Here is a 21,120-nt window from a genome sequence, read left to right on the forward strand (position 1 = left end):
TGTTTCCATGGTACTATATTTGCTTTTTTTCTAAACGTTTTTGTTAAAATTAAGATTCCAAATTCAGTACAAACTACATAATCCAGTGATTTTTCAAAGAGCATTATTTGCTAGCTTCTTCCTAAACAAAATCTACTCTAGAAGATGGCCCACCTGGATGATGGTTCCAGGAGGGCCAGCTCCCTTCTTGCTTCCTCCTCCTCTGGAACCTTGGGGAACTGATCACAGTCTTCTGAGTGTGATGGAAAGCTCCATTCCTCAGGCAGTTTTCCAAAGATGACACTTAGCTAAATGCTCAGGGTATTTACAGTCATAGGAGATAAACTATCAACTTGTTACTGTTAAAAAATCCCATGATCTGGCATCTCAATGCCTGAAAATCCCAAGACTGGTAATTGGCAAATTGAAAGAAATATAGACAACCCTAGAGATCAGGCATCTGTGGCCAGCTAACTGGTCATGCAAATGGATTGTTGTGTTGAACTTGTATACTATTAATCCTGAGATGCTGCCCTCTCCCACCCCACAAAAAAAAAAAAAAAAAAAGATAGTATTAAGTTAGCCTCATACAGATGCTGACACTATGCTCCTGGACTTTCCAGCCTCCAGCACTGTGAGCCAAATAAACTTCCTTTCTTTATAAATTACCCAGTCTGTGCTATTCTGTTATAGCAGCAGAAAATGGATTAGGTTCAGTCTTTTAACAAGTAACAAAGTATCTATTTCCAGTGGTTTATACCCACATCAGTGAAAGATGCAGGCAGCAGAGACCTCTTGATGGGAATATTGGAGATGATCTTTCCTACTATCCCTGCATCACGGCTGCCTCAACTTCGGCATTCCCTGGCATGAATCTGGTCAAAGATTATGCTGAAAATAAGCCTGATTGTCCTCATCTTATATTTAAAGATGAGCCTATGGAGCTACAGGGCTGGAGCATTTATGTGATCCTTTGTTTTTTTTTTTTTAAAAAAAATAGGGCCGGGCACGGTGGCTCACGCCTGTAATCCCAGCACTTTGGGAAGCCTAGGCGGGCGGATCACAAGGTCAAGAGATCAAGACCATCCTGGCCAACATAGTAAAACCCTGTCTCTACTAAAATATAAAAATTAGCTGGGCGTGGTGGCACGCGTCTGTAGTCCCAGCTACTCGGGAGGCTGAGGCAGGAGAATTGCTTCAACATGGGAGGCGGACGCTGCAGTGAGCCGAGATCGCGCCACTGCACTCCAGCCTGGTGCCTGGCGACAGAGCAACACTCTGTCTCAAATTTAAAAAAAAAAGTGACTTTCCTCCTATATTTTGAATACAATAAGTCAAAATACTATACATACAGATAAAAATCTTGCTAAGAGAATTTGTTTAAATTATAAATACAATAGTTTATAAAGTTGAAATTAAGTATCTTAGATGGTTTATCTAGAGTAGGGTCCAAATGAACAAAAAAATCCACTGATCTGGCACCATTCCAGACATAACGTGCAGACAGACAACTACAAACTGTCCAGACTTCCCCACAAAGCAGGTTTCCTTTGCCAGGGTTTGGTCTGGATGTGGATTATCATCTGTTGTGGGGTTTCTGTTTCCGGATGGATTTATTATTATTGGTTCTCAAGCTGGAAAGCACAGAATGAAGGTAACAAAGAAGATGCAGCTCAGGATGGTGAAGGATGAAGGGTGAAGGAGGGAGGGAGGCACACAAAGCGCTGAGGGACTCATGGAGTGAGCCTGCAACTGGGAAAGCTCCTGTCTGAAAGGAGCCCACAGTCTGGTGGGGACACAGATCCCCAACAATCCTAATGTGGTGTGATAACTGCAGCACAGAAAGTGGACCTGAGTTCTAATCCCAGATCCTTCATTTTCCAGCTGTGTGATCCTCTGGAGCCTTGGTTTTCTCACAGTTGCAGGGGCTTTTGAGGATGAAATGAAAACAGTGTGTAAAGCACCTGCCAGGTGAAAGGCTCTAGATACATGATCATCATCATTCTTACTTTATTCCATTAGAGATAAATACATAAGGCATTTTGAGAACCCTGAAAAAGGATTAAGTAGCTTTCCTGGGATTGGGGAAGGTGATGAGGAGGGTAAGGGCCTTGCAGTGCTATCAGAACCACTGCCAGTGACAGTCAAGAAATCATGAAGACAAGCCTTGGTGCCAGACAAATGTCCTGCTTTCAGAAAAAGAATGTATATCAGAAATTACATACAACTGGCTTGTGGTCAAGCCCCAGTAAAATTACAGAAGAGTGTTCACGGAAGGTTTGTGAGCATTTGGAAGATTAAAAGATCATCAATGAAAGCCAACATAGGTTTTTGAAGAAGAAACCAATGAAGCTGATCCCTTCCTTGGAAAGGATCACAGGACTGCTACCTGTCCAGTATCTGTGTACTGCAGTTATGGGTTTGATAAGTTCTTCCATGATGTGCCTGCAGGACAGCAACAGTCTCTGACAGAGCCATGCTCACTCCTATTAGTGTGCCTGCGGAACCCTGGGGCACTGCCCACCTCTACATCAAAAACCTCCCTCACCCAGGAAGCCTTGGGTGCCGCTAGCCACTGCCCCCAGGGAGCCCCAGGGCTTCACTCTCACCAGTGCGAGGGAGCCAAGGCAAGCTGCTCACCTCTGCACACAGTGAGACTAACAAAGCCCCTTCTAAACTCTTTAAAAATGTCTTTAAAGCCCCTGTTTCTCCTCCTGCCCAACTGCACTGGTGGAAACCTAAGAGTGGCACAATGCTTTGGACAGTGGTCTCTGAAAAGCAGTACTGCAATGTCTGTTTCTCCTGAGGTCAAATGAGCAGAAACAGGATCTTTTTAAGCCCTTTCTGGGCCCTAAGAGCTCTTACTTGAGAGGCCTCAGGCTGTATCACATGCACTGAAATGACCTACCTCACACATCTAATATAATTTTTACTGTAACAATTTGGAGAGAATTTAATAATTTTGCTTTTAAAATTATTTGGCTAACAATAACTCAATTAATTTATGGTTGGATGTAATTTCCCCGTAAACATCAAGCATGTTCAGGAATTCTTGGGAAGTGGAAAAAGTCTAACCTACAAATTGTTTTCAAAAATAACATTTTCATGAAGACAAAATTTAACAATGAATGAACTTGACAAGATGTTACACTTTGTAGAAATTTAATTACATAAAATAAATTTTGATTTTGCAGTTTTCTTTTCATATTTTGGAGCCAGTAAGTTTTTTTAGGCCTTAAACATTTTCATAAACTCCTGAAACACTCACTGGCCCCAGGCACCATGCCCATCGTTTGAGGACTAAAGCGGCCTGAAAGCAGGCACAAGCATTTGGACCTTTTCCCTGGAATGATCAGAAATAATATGTGTGATGTCAACTCTGAGGCTCTGCAGAAACTGAAATGCCTTTGGGACCATACAAGCTATTCCTATGCTTAGGTTGTTTTGTACTCTGGTTCCCTGAAAAGCCGTGATTGGCACAGAATATACATATATGTCCATAACCAAAATCATATTTTGCCAAGCCTCTGGATAAATGAGACTAGAAGACCCTTATACAACTGCTCCTCACCATGGCCACCCCTCAAACCCCACCCCACCCACCCAGTGTCTGTTCTCCTGCCCTCCCAGGGTGCCCAGTGATGCTGATGCTGGCCTGGGTGGGACTCTCACCTAAGCAGGCCACGTGCCGTGGCACTCAGATGGATTTATTTGTGGAGGAAATTATAAATCCAATTTCAACAATTAGTCATTTCTCCTGTTAGAAAAATGTTTCAGGGAGTGATGAGAAGACTTTTTGGAGACAGACCATCAGTGAGAGTAACTGAAAATGGCATACAGTTCTCATGAGAAGCAGACTGCATCTTAGTAATATCACAGAGCCCTCTCCCTGGTGCCCATCATGGGAATGATTTCCCAGAACTAAGTAAGAGCCCCCCAGAACATTTCCCACAGGCCACAGGGTCCTCTGGGTGGCCTAAAGTGGTCAAATTCTGACACCTGGGGCTGGACTCAGGGGATAAAGAGGACTGTTAGGCTGCTGGTCAGCCACGGGGTCCAGTCCTGCTGTCGGCAGGAAGGACTCTGCTCCTCTCCCCACACCTCAGGCATGGCCAGAGAGAAGAAGCATCCCTCTTGTCCACAGAGGCCTCACTGGTTAGCTCCCAGCCTCAAGGCCAGATATTCATGGAGCCACATTTTTTTAGTAGGAGGGACACTGCACTGGGAGCTGATGCAGTTTGTGAGCCCATTTCTCCACTAGGGCCTGGATGGGTAAATCAGGCTGATGCTGTTCTGCCCCAGACCCACAGAGAGAAAACTGGGAACAGGAAGTCATGCTTAGGCCTGGCCTAAGTGCTAGCTCTATCTAACTCAGCTTGACCAGAAAGGCCCTGTGTTGGGGGTAGCAAGCACTGAATTAGCCATCAATCAAGTGGGTCCTGGTTTCCTAGGAGGCCATGATCCTTGTGTGCTTGATCCCTGTCAAGGACCCCAGAGAGGAAGAAGGAAGCACCCAAAGTTGATCACCTCCAACACTTACCAGGGTGTGGCAGTGGGGTCTGGGCTGAGACCTGTGTACTTGGTACTCCCACTTGCTGATGTCCCTCCTCTGGAGGCCTCCTGACCCCAGACCCTGTGTGCCTTCCCACCCTTGTTGCTTCTCTAGCGAACCACACAGACTCGGCTCAGCCACGGGGCTGCACTTCTCTTCACGTGGAACATTTGGCCACAGCTCCGCCAAGAATGTAAATGTGGTCTTTATAGAGATGAGGTTGGGGCACTCACTCCACTCTGAGCCCAGGTGCCGCTAAGTTAGTGTTGGCCTGATGCTCTGGGCAGAGCTGGCCTCTCAGAAGGGGCGCCAAGTTAAACACTGCTAGGCACTCTGCACTGGTCCAAAGGGAGCGCTTTGCCCACTGCACATTGAAAACTCAGTTTCATTGACAAAAAAGATTTCCATTCTTCATGTCAATATATCTTTGTGGTCTTCTCCACTGAAATTCTGACTTAAAAATATATGGAAAACATCTACTGGTAAATATCTCACATTTAGTTTTGTATTGAAAAGCATATATAGTAACGTGTATGTGAAGGAGGAATGAGTGTGTAGGGGGGTGAACAACTTCAAAAATGTCAGCTTTCATTTATCAAAGGAAATAGAAAGGGATAATCTTCACAAAGCACCTGCCCCAGCTGGCCTCCATGCTGGTCACTCTAGTGTTCATGAGAGCCTCAAAATAGCTATGGTCTCTTCCCTGTTTCATAGAAAAAATTGAGACTCAATGAGGACCCTGCCCAAAGTCACACTGTGCATAGGTGAAGCCATCGAGATTGGAGCCAAGGGCTCCTGACTCCAAGTATGAAGTCCTTGTCCAGCTCTTGCTTCCTTAGCCAGGTCTTCCTCCATAAGGCCAGACCCTCACCTGGCCCCCATGAGGGCACTATTTATATGGAACAGTTATAGATTTTTCACAGTATTATTTATGTTACAGTTGTGGATTTCCCATCAAAGTAGGATGTTTTGTCTCTGACATTTTAATGGAGCCACTTGATAATTTTACTGCTGACAATTTTTCAATGTTAGCTCTTTTTCTGACTAATTTTCATCCATCATTTATGTTTCTGACCTTTGCCACTGGTACTTTCAATGTGTAAAAAGGAAATGTGTTTGAATGCAGATCTCATAGAGGTCTACTAAGGGTTCTGAGGGAAATTGTGTTTGAATATGTGTTTTTGATGGAAGCTAATGGGGCCTGAGTGTGATGTGAAATTCAGTGTACAGACCCAGATGTACATTTTTTTCTAACAGCAGAAAATACTAAACACTACTACACAATTTGATACCTACTCCATTATTCTAGAAAGCCTTAAAATAATTATCACTTTAGCCTTTTTTTAAAAAAGAAAAACTTCTTCTACATCATAACAGACACCAGAACGGTTGAAAAATGGGCAAAGAACACCAAAAGGTAAACATAGAAGAAAAAAATCATTAAAGATTTTTAAAAGTTTCACACCTTAACAAAGAAGAACTGTAAATTGTTATTTTTTATTTTTTAGCTAGTTGACTGTCTGAAAAGATTAAAATTAGTTCTAAAGACACAGAGCTAAGGCAGCCTGGGTCCCTTACTCTTGAGTTCACCCTGATTGGGAGAAAAGAAGAGTACATTAGTGTGTGAGCTCTGGACACCTCCTGGGTGCATACACCTGCTGTGTCCTTTACCTACCAGGTAATCTTGAGGGGATGCCCTAGTGACCACAGGGTGTGCTTTCCCACCTCTTAAGAATGTCAAGAGGGTCCACTGTGGAAATACATGGCTAGGACCACAGGAAATGCTCAATACACACTGGCCATTATTATTATTATTATTATTTCAGTCACAACTCTTAGAGCAAGCAGTTTATAACGTGGGACTCTGGGGATCCATTACCTTCTGAAACTGTATACAAAATTGTGTGAGTCTGTGTATTTTTCTGAATAAAGGGTCGAGAACCATCCCCAAATTCTTAAGGGGACTAGTAGCCCCAAAACATTTATAAACACTTGACTTTTACAAAGAGCCCTTGGCAGAAATCCCAAAGGTAAAGCCGAGATCATTGATGGGACCCACAAAAGCAGCCCCAGCTGGAGCCATGAGGCCGGCTGCCACTCTTCCAGCAGCCTCCACAGCCTCTCCCTACCTGGTGCCTCCTTCAAAGGCAGCCTTTACATCTGACAATTCTGCAGCAGTCCTGGCAGCTCTGCAGTAAGAGGTTGCGCTGCTCACTGTCAGTGGGCGTTCTTTTGCAGGCTTCTGCTGGATCTTCCGTCACCAGCATTTGTATCAAACAGCCTCTCCTGTGCTGCTGACGTGGTAAGGAGCTGGGAGGCCTCCCACCCCCACCGGCGCTCTGCTCCAGCTGCTGGGGACAGACTCCCATTCTCTGCCTCCGTCCCTGGGGCTTCGACTGAACACAACCAAAACCTTTTTCTTCCTCACAAATGCTCTTTCTGGAGGTCTGGCCTCCCCTTTCCCAGGAAGGATACTGAGGGGGCGGTGGGGGAAAGGCGGGAAGTGGCACTGGCAAAGGAAGCAGCTGTTTGTGCCCCATCTGCTACCCAGGGGTGGGGAGCATTGCGTCCTGCCCCGTCTCTTGGAGAAGAGGCCTGACAAAAGGTAAATGGGACAGAAGTTTCTCCCTGGAAGATGAAGGGAGAAGCCCCCTGGGTTAACTGTCAACACCCAAACCAATCTTTCTTCTCGAGGCAATACTGGGCACTGGAACCAAGGAATGGGCAAGACAGTTCTGCCTTCCCGTCAGGTTCTAGGTGGATGATTGCTTAAACACAAGGCTTCTTTCTGCAAGGTCTCAGGAAGAGTCCACCTGAGATGTCTAACAGAGACCAGAAACCTAAATTTTTCTGGCTTATAACCATTACCTGTAAACTAGTTGAGCCCAAACACCAGCCAGGAAGGAATCCAAAAATGTGACTTGTACTGGAAAAGCTGAGTATACCTGCCACTGATGGGAACCTCCCTTCAACTCACACAGAAAGAGAAAGGACAGGATTCTACAGGAATTCATGTGGAGAGGAAGTAGTGAGGTCACTTCCTCCCTTGCTGGGCATCAGAACAGCCCTGCCCTGCCCTGAGCTTCTGCTGCCCAGCACCATATCTGCAGAGGCTGGGGCTCAGTACGCAGTTGTTGAATAAACACACAAATTGATAGAAAACATACAATGGTACTTTCTTAGCACTTTTCTCCTTAACCAGTCTCAGTCTGGGGAATATTTTGAAGAGACTGAAGCAAAATATGATTTTCTTTCTTTCAGAATATGTATTTGAATGGCTAGGTCTTGAAGACCTTCTAAAGGTTCCTTAGATCAATAAGAAAGGCCCCAGCTTGTCCTGATCCTTGGTGACTCAAGTTTGTACCTTCTTGCTGATGTGACCAACACTGGAGCATAAGAAACTGCCTGGGGAAGGCAGAGTTGATGGGCAGGGGTGGTGAGGGCTCAAAGACCTGTGGTATAACACCCATTCCTTCTGACTGGGCTGCCCAAGCTCAGTGTAGTCACAAAGAATCACAGAACCTTTCTGGTCTCAGTTTCAGAAGAGAGCCATGGATTGGGCTGTATCCTAGATATCATCCTTTAGGTTTATGGGCCTGCAAGGAAGACCTCAGAATGCGTGAGTGCCAAGCATCTGGCCCTCCTTGAGCTTCCTTTGGAAAACACACAGACTGAGCTGAAAAGGAACCTGGCCCCCGAAAAAGACTCTTGAAGAGCAGTGAATGAATCCCAGAAACATCCCAAAGTCTCTGGCTACACGGCCAAATTCTGGGCATGGCCCAGGCCCCCGTGACTGTGGAAGTTCATTTCATAAAAGCTGCGGCAGTCATCACAAAGCACTGTCATTGGAAGGGCAGATGTGGAGTCAGAATTGATGGGGGGGCCAACTGCACTTGGCCCCCAGAAAGAGTAATCCAGTGGAACTGAGTTTCCTTGCAGAAGCAAAGCCATCAGAGCCTGCACGGCACTGACTGATATTGCCACGTTTAGTAGGTGCACACCTCTTTTTCCTAATATAATGAACTTGAAAAAATCACTCCAGCAACTTCCCCCAAAATGATCTTAGTAATCCTGACAACCCTGTATGAGGCAAATATGATCTCCCTTCTACAACTGGAAGAAACTGAGGGCTTGGAAGAGTGAAGAAGTCTGACAAAAGTCACACTGTGAGGCGGGTGAGAGGAGAGTGAGCTTGGAGTGTGGGCATCCTGACCCCCTGACCTAGGCTCCTGTCTTTAATTATTTATCAAACTCGCAAAACAAAAATTGGTTACTTCAGACTGTGGGCCTGTGGCTCCCAGCTGGAGCCTTACCAAAGGTTGTGCCTGCTTGGGGTGCAGCTGGAGATGTAGCCTGGTGACAGGTAGGTCTGTGATGTGTATGCATGTCTGTGTCTCTAGGCCCATGGAGAGACTGCCTGCAGGCCCTGGAGGACGGCCACGACACCAGCTCCATCTACCTGGTAAAGCCGGAGAACACCAACCGTCTCATGCAGGTGTGGTGCGACCAGAGACATGACCCCGGGGGCTGGACCGTCATCCAGAGACGTCTGGATGGCTCTGTTAATTTCTTCAGGAACTGGGAGACATACAAGGTGAGACCCAGCAGGGGCTATCTGTGCTGCCACAAGGTGACTGGCCCAGCCCAAGAGAGGCCTGAGTGACCAGTAGAAGAGTCCACTCAGAGGTACGTGCTGACCAAGTCCAGGCCAGTGCGGCCCCAACAACACACAAACCAGAGGCAAGGATACAGACAGGGCCATGGTGCAAACCCACCAGAGGTAGTGAGGACCAGCTCCTCCTCTGCCTGCTGCTAGCAACTGCTGCACGACAAGAGTTAGTAGACCAACTACCACAGCCCCACAGGGCAGGGTGACAGTTTAGAAACACTGGTATGGGGACCCAGGAGCGGGGAGCATTTCTCTCCAAGTGGGGTTTCCATGGAGAAAGACCTGCTCTCAAAGCCTAGAAGGGTCAAGTCTCAAGAGGCTCACAGTCCCTGGGAGAATCCCCCAAAGGGTACAGGTAGGGAACTGTGGCAATGCTCAAGTCCTAATTCCAGACCCATCCTCTGGGCTCCCTGGTCCCTAGGGAGTTGAAATGTTCATCTGTGTAGCGGGGAAAGTTGCCAGGACTCAGCCATACATTGTTCTTCCCCCTCCAAACAAAGAGATGGCACAAAGGAAGGCAAGAATAGCTTTGTCTGCTGAGTGCCCACCCCATGCCAGCACCATGCTAAGGGTTTTCGTGCTTACTTTGTTTAATCTCATAACAACCCCCTGAGGGAGGTTCTGTAAGGACCCAGCTTACAGGTGAAAATGTGGAGTAATTTACGCAGGGTTGCAAAGCTAGGAACTGCCCAGTAGTGATTGCAGCTGAGGCATCTGACATTGAAGCTCACAAACTACCTGAAGTCATGATACCTTGATCATGTGGCTCTGCTATGCCCCTTCTTGAGTCTCCTGTCCTGGTTGTCCCCTACCCCACCTCCTGACCAGCCTGTGTTTCTGCTTTCTTCTCCTCTTCCACCTACATTAGGAGGAGGAGACTTTTTCCTCCTTTCTTAGAGGCAATGCAGTGCAATGATTAAGACTGGGTTCTTGGTTCAAATCCTGGCTCACCCTCAGACACTCTGTGACCCTGAGCCTCTCTGGGCCTCAATTCATCCATTCCAGGGAGAATAATGATAGTACTTAGTTCTTAGAGTTGACATGAGGATTAATAAAACAACCTATGTATAGTTCTTATAACAGTGCCAGCACATCATAAGCACTCAATAAATACTAAATAATAATTACTATATTATTAATGAATCATCTATTCACAAGACTTTAGTGGCCATCACTCAGCTGCTGACCCCAAAACTACATGCAAAAAACAATAGCCACAAAACCACTGGATTTTAGACCTAGAGGGGAGTCCCAGTGGATGGGACACATGTCACAGCTCACACCTGTCTGGTGCATTAGAGCTTACACGTGACCCTCATACACAGCCATCTCCAGAGAAGGAGGTGAAGCTCAGTGAAGGTCAGGGATTTGTCTGAGGAATGCTTGCCGCGTCCCTACTGAGTGCCAGGCCCTCAACTTGCCACAGCATATGTGTTGCTGCAGCAAGCCTGTGGGGAAGGTAATGTAGCCTCCCCAGCATAAGAATGAGGAATCTGGGGTTCACATGATGCCTGGCATAGAGTAGGCACTCAACATATTTTTGAATAATGTGTAAGTCACAGAGAGATTAAGTGATGGAGCAGGGGTCTGAACCAGGCCTGCTTCATGCTCTGCTTGTTTCCCAGGCCCCTCTATGCAGAGCTGAGGGTCCGACAGCCAGGCCTGCTGATTGCAGGCACTGCAGGCTCCACATTAACACTCTCCTGGCTTTTCCCCAGCAAGGGTTTGGCAACATTGATGGCGAATACTGGCTGGGCCTGGAGAATATTTACTGGCTGACGAACCAAGGCAACTACAAACTCCTGGTGACCATGGAGGACTGGTCTGGCCGCAAAGTCTTTGCAGAATACGCCAGCTTCCGCCTGGAACCTGAGAGCGAGTATTATAAGCTGCGGCTGGGGCGCTACCATGGCAATGCAGGTGACTCCTTTACATGGCACAATGGCAAGCAGTTCACCACCCTGGACAGAGATCATGATGTCTACACAGGTAGGAAAAGTGGAGTCAAACCCAGGTGCAGGGCAGGGAAAAGAGGTCAACCAGAGCCAGAGCCCTTGACTCCAGGGCTTGGAAGTGGGAAGATCCCAGGGTGATGAGCAACTGGGCCAAGCTGCCTGACCCTGTTCCCACCCCCTGAGGGTCCCTTCTTCTGCCCATAGGTCCCCTTCATAAAGCTAGGTCAGAGTGGCATTTACAAATTTAAAAAAACAGGGAGGGGTACATAAAGAGGCATACAGATCACACATACCAGAGCCAACTGGGGTCAAGGCAGAAAGGCATGTGCTAGGCTGTGCCCTCACCACCTCTGTCCAAGGCACCTGGTATAGACCTAATCATCTGTGTAGGCTCCAGGCTCCAGTGCTGGCCCCACCTCCTACCAGCCATGTGTCCTTGGGCATGCTGCTAAATCTCCCTGGGTCTCAGTTTCTGCATCTGGAAGTAAGGACAAGAACTACCTTGCATGGTAGGGAGAAGGGTAGAGAGAATGTACCTAAAGTGCTTTGTTTAGGATTTGGCACACAGTGAGGGCTCCATACCAGCTGGCTTTATTCATGGTCAGTTACCGCATGTAATGCTAGTGCAGTGCTGAGAGGAAGCTGTTAAGAGGAAACAAGATAGGAGAGAGGAAGTGATTTGTCTAAGATCACACACTTCAAATCTAGGTCTTTACTAAGAAGTCTTTATTAAACAAAAAACAAGAGAGAAAACAGAAAATTAAAAAAAACACAGATGTGGTCTGGCCCTGAGTCCAGATATCAGACTCCCACACAGTTAATGCCTCCCAAGACTGACACCCAGTTTCTTGAGATGAAGGCCTCTGGGTCCTGACAGGCTCCTCCCTGAGGCTGGCACCACGTAACGGTCAATGCTGCCTCCAGGCTCAGGCTGTCTGCTCTCGTGGGCAAACTCAGTCCCCTCTTGCCTCCATTTCCTATGTGATCTTGGTCTGAAGGCTACTCCCTCCCCCTTGAGAAGCAAATTCTCGGGACTGTCCTATAAATGGCCTACACCTCAGGCAGGGCCTGAAACCTACATACTAAGGTGGAGGGGATCTTCATACCAGGGCCTTATGGCAGCCACATTCTAAAGGGTAGTTCTCCTAACATCAGGTGACGGGAGGGACACGACCTGTCCATCGGCCACCTCCTTAGGGAGTGGGAAGAGTGTTCTATGAGCCAAAACTCAGATATAGCCAGCAGCAAAATCAGTGGCTGGCAAGTTCTTTGTCCCTGGAAGTGTGTGGGGCCTCTGCTGGCAAAGAGAAGGCTAGTTATGGTGTGCCCAAGGCTCTCCCTACTATACCAGTCCAACACTGCCACTTGGTCCCTGTGGCTTGGAGTTATGGCCCAGAAGGACCCCCAGAAAAACTCTGGGAAAACCTAGGCTGCACCTCCCCTCTTGCTTTCTGCCTCAGACTGAGTGCAACCTCCTCACCTCATCCCACAGCCTCGGCCACCTGCTCTGTTGGGCCCTCCAACCCACAATCCTGACTGGAGCAGCCCCTCTCCAGAGTACAGGATTCACCCCCCGGCCTAGTCAGGAAACTGGCAACCCCCCCCCTTCACTAAGAACAATGCCGGCAGATGGTGGCCCCTCTCCTCCTGCCACGGAGTACACTGCCCCTGCATGCCCGCATGTACCATTCCACAGTTTTTACTGTTGTTCCGAACTGCTTGTCCTTGGCAGCAAAATTCAGCATGGTGTGGTAATGCCAAGAGTTTTTTGGAAATACCTTACCTTTGTGAAGTAATACAAAAAATTGGATGGAATACAAGCCGGGAAGGACTTGGAGGTGCATTTCATCTTAAACATGTTCTTTGTCATTCTATAAAGACTCCTGATCCAACAGTTTCAACTCTAAAAATTCCCAAGAAGAAACTTTTCTCTCTCCCTGCCCACCTCAGGCTATCTCTGTTTCCTATCAGAACACAAGGTGTGGAGTTCTCCTGGGGTCTCCTTTGCACCCAGCCCTAGGCTAAGTGTCAAGTACACACCCTCATTCAATCCTCACATCTGTCCTGTGTGGCAGGCATCATTTTTATTCTCATTTGACAGATGAGAATACAGTGGCTGAGAGAGGTTAAGTCATTTGTCTGAGATCACACAGCTAGTTATTTATAAAGCTGAGCCTTGGCCAGGAGAGGTGGCTCACGCCTGTAATCCCAGCACTTTGAGAGGCCGAGGCAGGTGGATCATGAGGTCAGGAATTCGAGACCAGCCTGGCCAAGATGGTGAAACCCCATCTCTATTAAAAATTAAAAAAAGGCCGGGCGCGGTGGCTCAAGCCTGTAATCCCAGCACTTTGGGAGGCCGAGGCGGGTGGATCACGAGGTCAAGAGATCGAGACCATCCTGGTCAACATTGTGAAACCCCGTCTCTACTAATACAAAAAAATTAGCTGGGCATGGTGGCGCGTGCCTGTAATCCCAGCTACTCAGGAGGCTGAGGCAGGAGAATTGCCTGAACCCAGGAGGCGGAGGTTGCGGTGAGCCGAGATCGCGCCATTGCACTCCAGCCTGGGTAACAAGAGCGAAACTCCGTCTCAAAAAAAAAAAAAAAAAAAAAAAAAAAAAATTAAAAAAAAAAATTAGCCAGGCATGGTGGCATGCGCCTGTAGTCCCAGCTACTCGGGAGGCTGAGGCAGAAGAATCGCCTGAACCGAGGAGGTGGAGGTTGCAGTGAGCCAAGATCACACCACTGTACTCCAGCCTGGGCAACAGAGTGAGACTCTGTCTCAAAAAAAAAAAAAAAGCCGAGCCTCAAAGGCAGGCCTGAAGCATGGCCTCTGGCCACCCGTGGAGACAGTCTACCCCTCAAGCATTCTTGCTCCAGATGCCTCCCAGAGAGGGTTTTGCTGAAGGCCCCAAGAAAACTATCAACACAGGTAGAATGGCCTCCTCCCAGACACCCTCTCACTGCCTTCTCTCTTGCAGGAAACTGTGCCCATTACCAGAAGGGAGGCTGGTGGTACAATGCCTGTGCCCATTCCAACCTCAATGGGGTCTGGTACCGTGGGGGCCATTACCGGAGCCGCTACCAGGATGGAGTCTACTGGGCTGAGTTCCGAGGAGGCTCTTACTCACTTAAGAAAGTGGTGATGATGATCCGACCCAACCCCAACACCTTCCACTAAGCCAGCTCCCCGTCCTGACCTCTCATGGCCATTGCCAGGAGCCCACCCTGGTCACACTGGCCACAGCACAAAGAGCAACTCCTCACCAGTTCATCTTGAGGCTGGGAGGACAGGGGTGCTGGATTCTGTTTTCCGAAGTCACTGTAGCAGATGAAGGAACTGAATCGATACAGTGTTTTCTGTCCCTCCTACTTTCCTTCACACCAGACAGCCCCTCCTGTCTCCAGGACAGGCCAGGACTACAGAAAACTTTCTTTAAATTAAGTCTCTACAATAAAAACACAACTGCAAAATACCTTCATAATATACATGTGTATGAGCCTCCCTTGTGCACATATGTATATACCACATATATATGCATTTAGATATACATCACGTGATATATCTAGATCCATATATAGGTTTGCCTTAGATACCTAAATACACATATACTCAGTTCTCAGATGTCGAAGCTGTCACCAGCAGCCTTGCTCTTAGGAGAAAAGCACTTCATTAGTGTTGTATTACTTGAGTCTAAGGGCAGATCACAGACTGTGTCGTCTCAATTGAAAGGATCATCCTTGGCATCTGTGTACCTGGATTGTCCCAGGGTGTCTACAATGCTAATCTCTCACATCACATAGGGGTTCCCAGCTTCTTAAGAACCCCTTTTGGCACCTAATCAAATTTCAAAATCCCTCCCCCTCCATTTTCATACTTCCCCCATTCTCAGGACTATTCACCATCCATCACCCACTTATGCCTTCATTAAGTGCCTTCTGTGGGTCAGTCCCTGGCCACTCACTACAGTTCAAGGCCCCCTTTCCACTCTGCTGTACTCCTTGCCTACCTACTCCCTGCCTTTTCTGTGGCACGGCCCCTTCTTTCCAGGTAAGATCCCTCAGCTTCTGAGTAGGAAACACTCTGAGCTCCGGGTTTCTGGTTGGGAAGGGAAGGCCAGGCCAAAAGCTCCACCAGCCGCATAAATAATGTACTCGCAGTTTTGTATCTTTCATTCATACTTTAGCCTACATGTCATTTTAGTCTTCACAAAAATAATAACCTATTTGGCCGGGAGATAATTGGTTGACAGAAGTCATCAGATCACCAGAGCCCCCAGCTGGCTACAGGCCAGAGGTTCCACACTCTCCAGCTGACTAGTCTGCGTCTCATCTCCAAAATATACTTTCCTGGAGAACAAGTGTCACAAAAATGAAAATGGGCCACTTCTCATGAGTTGCTGAATCATCAGGGGCCACAGACTCCTCAGTTGATGCACTGCGGTATGGTGGCTTTCTGAGTCCTGTTGGCCACGAAGTGTCAGCCTCAGCACTCCCAGGACTATTGCCAAGGAGGGGCAAGGGATGAGTCAAGAAGGTGAGACCCTTCCCATGGGCACGTGGGCCAGGCTGTGTGAGATGTTGGATGTTTGGTACTGTCCATGTCTGGGTGTGTGCCTATTACCTCAGCATTTCTCACAAGTGTACCATGTAGCATGTTTTGTGTATATAAAAGGGAGGGTTTTAAAAAAATATATTCCCAGATTATCCTTGTAATGACATGAATCTGCAATAAAAGCCATCAGTGCTATTTGGATGTATCTACACTGTGTGTTACTGTTTTAGAACACTTTCCTGGGGCCTCCCATATCAGAGCCTCTTTAAGTAAAACCAGGAAGAGATTTGGCACCAGGAAACACACCAAAATCATTTAAATCACATTCTCCCTATCTCTGGTTTCCACCTATACCCTCAGAAGTACCACAAAAGTACTTCATGCCAAGATGGCTCTCTGAAGCTCCACTCCCTCACATCCAGCTGTGTCCTGGATATCTCCACCAGATGTCCTCCAAGCACCTCACAGGCAGTGCACTTAACACCTGCCACACCTGTCTTCCAGGTCTGGTTCCTTTTCACCAAATGGCACCAGTGACTCAATTGCTCAGATCAAAAACAAGAACTCCTCCCTTCCCCTGCCAAGGACAATCCAACCCTCTAGGCCAAGCCATCTTGCCTGCCTTAGCGTAAGCTCTCATCTCCTCTCCCTTCAACTACCACAACAGGCTCCAGACCAGGAGCCTCCATCTCTGTCATTCCAATCCAACTTCCACACTAGCCGCCAGAACTGTCTCTTTGTAAAGCAAATCTGTGGGTCGGGGAAGTAATTCTAGGCCTAACAGGAAACCCCAAAACCTAAAGGAAAAGACTAAAAGATACAACTTTTTTCAAAACGCAAATTTTCTGCTTTCCAAAAAGAAAAACAAAAAACACGACCAAGATTAAAAGGCAAATATCAAACGAGAGAAAAATATTTGAAACATATATAGCAAATAGAGAATATTCACGCTATACTAAAACCTTTTTCAAATCAAGAAAGATGCAAATCTTGTAATAGAAAACTTGGCAAAGTATATGTACACATGAAAAGACTCACAAATGGCCAGTAAACAAGATGTCAACCTCAGCAGTAATCAAAGAGGTGTTATAAATGAAGGATAAACCATCATGTGTTGCCTCTCAGATTGGCAAAGATGAAAAAAAAGCCAATCTCCATATTGACAAGGGAATGGGCAAATGTGTCACTATGGATGGATGTATAAATTGACTCCATATTTTTGAAGAGTAACTTGCCAATGTATATATCAAAACTGTAAATGCACTTATACCCTGGACCCCAGCAATCCTTCTACCTAATGATCAAGTGACACAACCATATGACAGCTTTTTCTAGTAAAGCTGCAGTTAGAGATGCACTGATATGCACTGAAGCCTACCATGTGCTTAGAAACGAATGTGTGTGTGTGTGTTTTCCATCACCGTCACAGAAGCTCTGTGAAGGAGGGATCATTATTCTCACTTTACAGAAGAGGCAAAAATGACACTTGAAATCAGATTGCTGGTAAGAATGCTGCAGCAGCAATTAATCCAGAAGGTGCCGGGTGTCAGGCACCAAGTCAGAGTTCTCAACTCCCTTCTCCTAAGCCCCTAGTCAGTTGTTGGGATCACAGTGGAATCTGAATGGTATTTGAAGAAAATATCTCAATCTTGGCCCAGACTACAGTCACCCCTCCACACACACCTGGAGCGGAGTGTGTGGGACATAGGGAACAAGGGCAAGGGAAAACAAGGTCCAACCTTACTGGTCACTGGTCTTGGCTCCAAAATCCCAAACAGAGAGCTCTGGAAAGCCATGCTGGACACTGCAGAGCTACCCTTTTTCTAAACTAGTTAGGATTTAAATGAAAGCAGGTTGTGATACCGGCTACTTCTCCCAAACCCCATCTTAGTACCCAAGACTGAATCTTAATCAAACCACACCCAGGCTTTATCGGAGAGGAAAGAATAAGCTCATCAGAGATGTGGAGAAAATGAAAGGTGGGAGTCATCAGCTCACTAAGCTGGTGGCATGGAAGAAGAGCATGGGGCAGGAGGCCTCTGTCCAACCACCCTAGCCAGGGTACCCAGTGAATTGCTCTACTTGCCAGCAAAGATAGCCAGTCAGCATCCTAGAGACTGGCCAACCAGACCATCCTCTCCTATCCCATCGTGAACTTTTAAGGTCTACAATCACAGGAGTCCTACTAAGTTCTCCAAGGTGGGTGCATTGCATTTGCAGACCCAGAAGGAAGTCAATGAAGCCCAGACTTTCTCCTGCCCCAGCCAAACCCCTGTATCCCAGTTTTAGCCAATACCTTGGTCACTTGGGGGGCAAGGGGCACCAGGCTGCTGGACTTGTGTGGGGAACAGGGCCAGAAGACAGTGATGTTTTCTGAGCAAGCAACACTGAACAAGACCCCTTTCCCCAAATTTTGCCGATTTGAGCAAGACTAAAAGAGAAACCTTCAAATTACTGAAAACAATGGTAATGGGAGTGTACCATGTTCACAGTTCACAGCCACTCTTAGGGCGTTCAAGGTGTCTTCTCTGATCTCCCAAGACCCCCTCATCTGTTTCACACAAACTTATCAAAACTCTGGTTATAGTAAGAGAAACCCACATGACTAGATTAAGCGAAAAAAGGGAAGTTTTTAAGTGTAACAACATGTTTAAGACACTTTCTGCCTCAGCTTTATCTGAGACTCCAAAGGCTAAAGACAAGAAAAAAGCTGCGACATCATCTTTGCAAAGGGCATGGCCTCGCACTGGCTCTCCAGTATTAGCTGATGACTTCCCTGAAGCTGTGTGAGAAGTACAGAAAGAAGGTCCTGGGGAGGTGAGAATGAACTGTCCTTCACATGTCCCTGCCACCTTCAGTCAAGTGAGAGGGACTTGAAGGGATCATTCCCACAGCCTGACAAGGGAGGGCATAAGCACTCCTGTCTGACTCAGGGCCAGGGGCACAGAGCAGTGAGAAGAGGGGCCCGCGCTGACAGCACGAGGCCAGCCCACTGAGGCACAAATTCAGGTTTCCTAGGATCAGAGGTCTGCCTAGATGGTGAGGGCAGGGCAGGAAGTACAAGAGCCAGGGAGGGAGCTATAAATTACTACATCAAAGGACCTGAGTCAGAGGTGCCCAAAGGGAGATTCTGAAGCAGCAGCAGCCAAGAGGGGGAAAGACAGAGCTGGGTTGCTTGCACAAGCATCTGGCATACCCAAAGGGTACAAGCTCTGAGTTACCAACAGCTATGAAAGATGGGCCCTTCTCTCTCACTTCTTCCTGCCCTGTTCCCAAGGGCCAGAAACCTCAGTCAACAGTTTGGGGAGGCAATGGAACTGGCAGGGATCCAGCAAAGAAGCTGACTGTGTGTTGGCCAGGTGCTGTGGCTCATACCTCCCAGAACTTTGGGAGGCCGAGGTCAGAGGACTGCTTGAGCCCAGGAGTTTGAAACAAGCCCAGGCAACATGGCGAAACCCCCATCTCTACAAAAAAAAAAAAAAAAAAAAAAAGCTTGGCATGGTGGCATGCAACTGTGGTCCTAGCTACTCAAGAAGCTGAGGTGGGAGGCGAAGGCTGCAGTGAGCTAAGATCATGCCACTGCACTCCAGGTGGGCAAAAAAAAAAAAAAAAAAAAAGAGAGAGAGAGACCCTGTCTCAAAACAAATAAGTTGACCATGTGTCTTCCCCCAATCCAGGCCTCCACAGCTGGTCAGCTCTAAGAGTCTGGACTTGCAATTACCACACTGGACTGTCTGGAATGAGGGACTATTGGGCTGTTTCATGCCTAACACCTGAAAGACCAAGGGACCTGCTAAGTTCTCAGCTTTGACTGGGAAAAGAAAAGTCCACAGAGTAGGCTCAAAAGGACACTGGGGGAAAAATGAGGTTGGTTTCTTCTTACACCTGATTGAGTCCAGCTCATTTAATAAGCTGGTTACATAAGGACACGAGGTATCTCCCCAAGTCCACGGGCAGGGACACAGCTGGGCCTCACAAGGGCCAGGAACCAGAAATTGCCTGGGAAGCCTTCAAGATGCAAGGCAGCAACTTTCTCAGCTCCTCTCCCTTGCCCTTTCCTTTCCCCTTTCCCTTTCCTGCAGGGTCTCTTTCTCTGCTTATCATGCATCCATCTGTGGACTACTCTCTGCACTTGTTCTGGCACATGGCACCAGATGACATTTCTCAGTTCATGTCCTCCTGGTCTGAGTGCCAGCACATCTACGATCCAATGCTGGCTCCCAGGTAGAAAATCCAACTGGCCCAGTTGGGGCTGGGTATCCACCCCAACTCTATGGCTCTGGCCTTGGAGCAGAGAGGTAGAAGGAACACTGTTGCTGGCATGCAGGGGAAGTTCCCAGGTCCCCAGAGAAGGAGGGGTCACAGGCTGGGTCTGTATCCAAAAAGGTATCTTGACTATACTCCAGATGTTATTGGTCCCCATCCTCTCCAGGACCACATTTTGCCAGCCAGACATTATTCACCAGATGGGATCCTATTCCCCAGCCCCTCTGCTACTGACCCCTGCACTATCCCAGAAATCATATCCAACCCTTCTAGGGCCAGGTGGCTAACTAACATGACACCTGGCTATGCCCAGATGGGCCTCTTCCTGGGTACACTGCCCTTCCTGGGTATGCTGTGTTTCTCCATAGTCTCTCTAGATACAGGGGGCAAGAGGGTTCTCACTGATAGGGTCTTCTTAGCTCTATTTTCATCTGGATAGCACTAATACTAGCCACCATCTATAGAGTGCTTTCCATGTGCCAGGAAGTATGCATGGCTCTTCAAATTCTCACAACAACCCTATAAGGTGGATTCTATAATTATTCTCTCTTCAACATAATAGAAAACTTTCATCAGAGGTAAGTGATCTGTCCAAGTGCATGCAGCCTGACACTCAGAATGTGAACTCGGGTCAGTCTGATTCCTGAGCTCCTGCCTCTACAGCATCAATCACTATACCCAGGCAGGAAGTGAGATCACACTACAGCTCCTATGTCAACCCATATCACTCAGTAATATGTCCGAGAATCACAGTGCTATGGAGCCTCCTGCCCACAGGAGTGGGTATGTCAGGTGGCCAGCCAGCCCGCCTGTGCAGCAGCAGTAGCTTGGTATCAGAAGGTCCCTAGATGTCAGGAAGCTAGTCCATAGCTGTCTGCCACATTTATCTCAAACGGTGGATACAGAATAACAAGGGGCAGTGCTGGAGAATGTTTCACAGCTCCATGGGCCAACCAATCCTTTGCCAGGCCTGCAGCTCCTCTTCTTGCCATTTGTCCTATAGCCTACAGACTCATCAGGCCCCTGCTTTGGTACTCTGAACATCCTACTTGTGGATGCTCTGGCAGTCACCAGATGACCAAATCTACCTGGTTCAAACCCTAGTCCTCATCATCTGATAACTGGGTTCCAGTAGTGGTGATTCAT

General features: G+C 47.5%; 2 protein-coding genes across 11 annotated transcripts in view; one reads left to right on the plus strand and one right to left on the minus strand.

Annotated features, from left to right (window-relative positions):
• Positions 1 to 15,913, plus strand: part of ANGPTL2 (angiopoietin like 2) — a 35,745-nt gene extending 19,832 nt beyond the window's left edge. Inside the window, exons 3-5 of the mRNA XM_012458126.2 lie at positions 8,932 to 9,125; positions 10,919 to 11,189; positions 14,135 to 15,913. Of these exons, the coding sequence (XP_012313549.1) occupies positions 8,932 to 9,125; positions 10,919 to 11,189; positions 14,135 to 14,334 (665 nt within the window). The 3' untranslated portion in view covers positions 14,335 to 15,913. The remainder of the gene's footprint in view (positions 1 to 8,931; positions 9,126 to 10,918; positions 11,190 to 14,134) is intronic.
• The window catches only part of RALGPS1 (Ral GEF with PH domain and SH3 binding motif 1), a 317,405-nt gene that overhangs the window by 123,680 nt on the left and 172,605 nt on the right, over positions 1 to 21,120 (minus strand). The window lies entirely within an intron of this gene.

This window comes from Aotus nancymaae, unplaced genomic scaffold, assembly GCF_030222135.1.
Source record: "Aotus nancymaae isolate 86718 unplaced genomic scaffold, 86718_ANA_hifiasm-v0.15.2.pri h1tg000003l, whole genome shotgun sequence".
NCBI lineage: Eukaryota > Metazoa > Chordata > Mammalia > Primates > Aotidae > Aotus > Aotus nancymaae.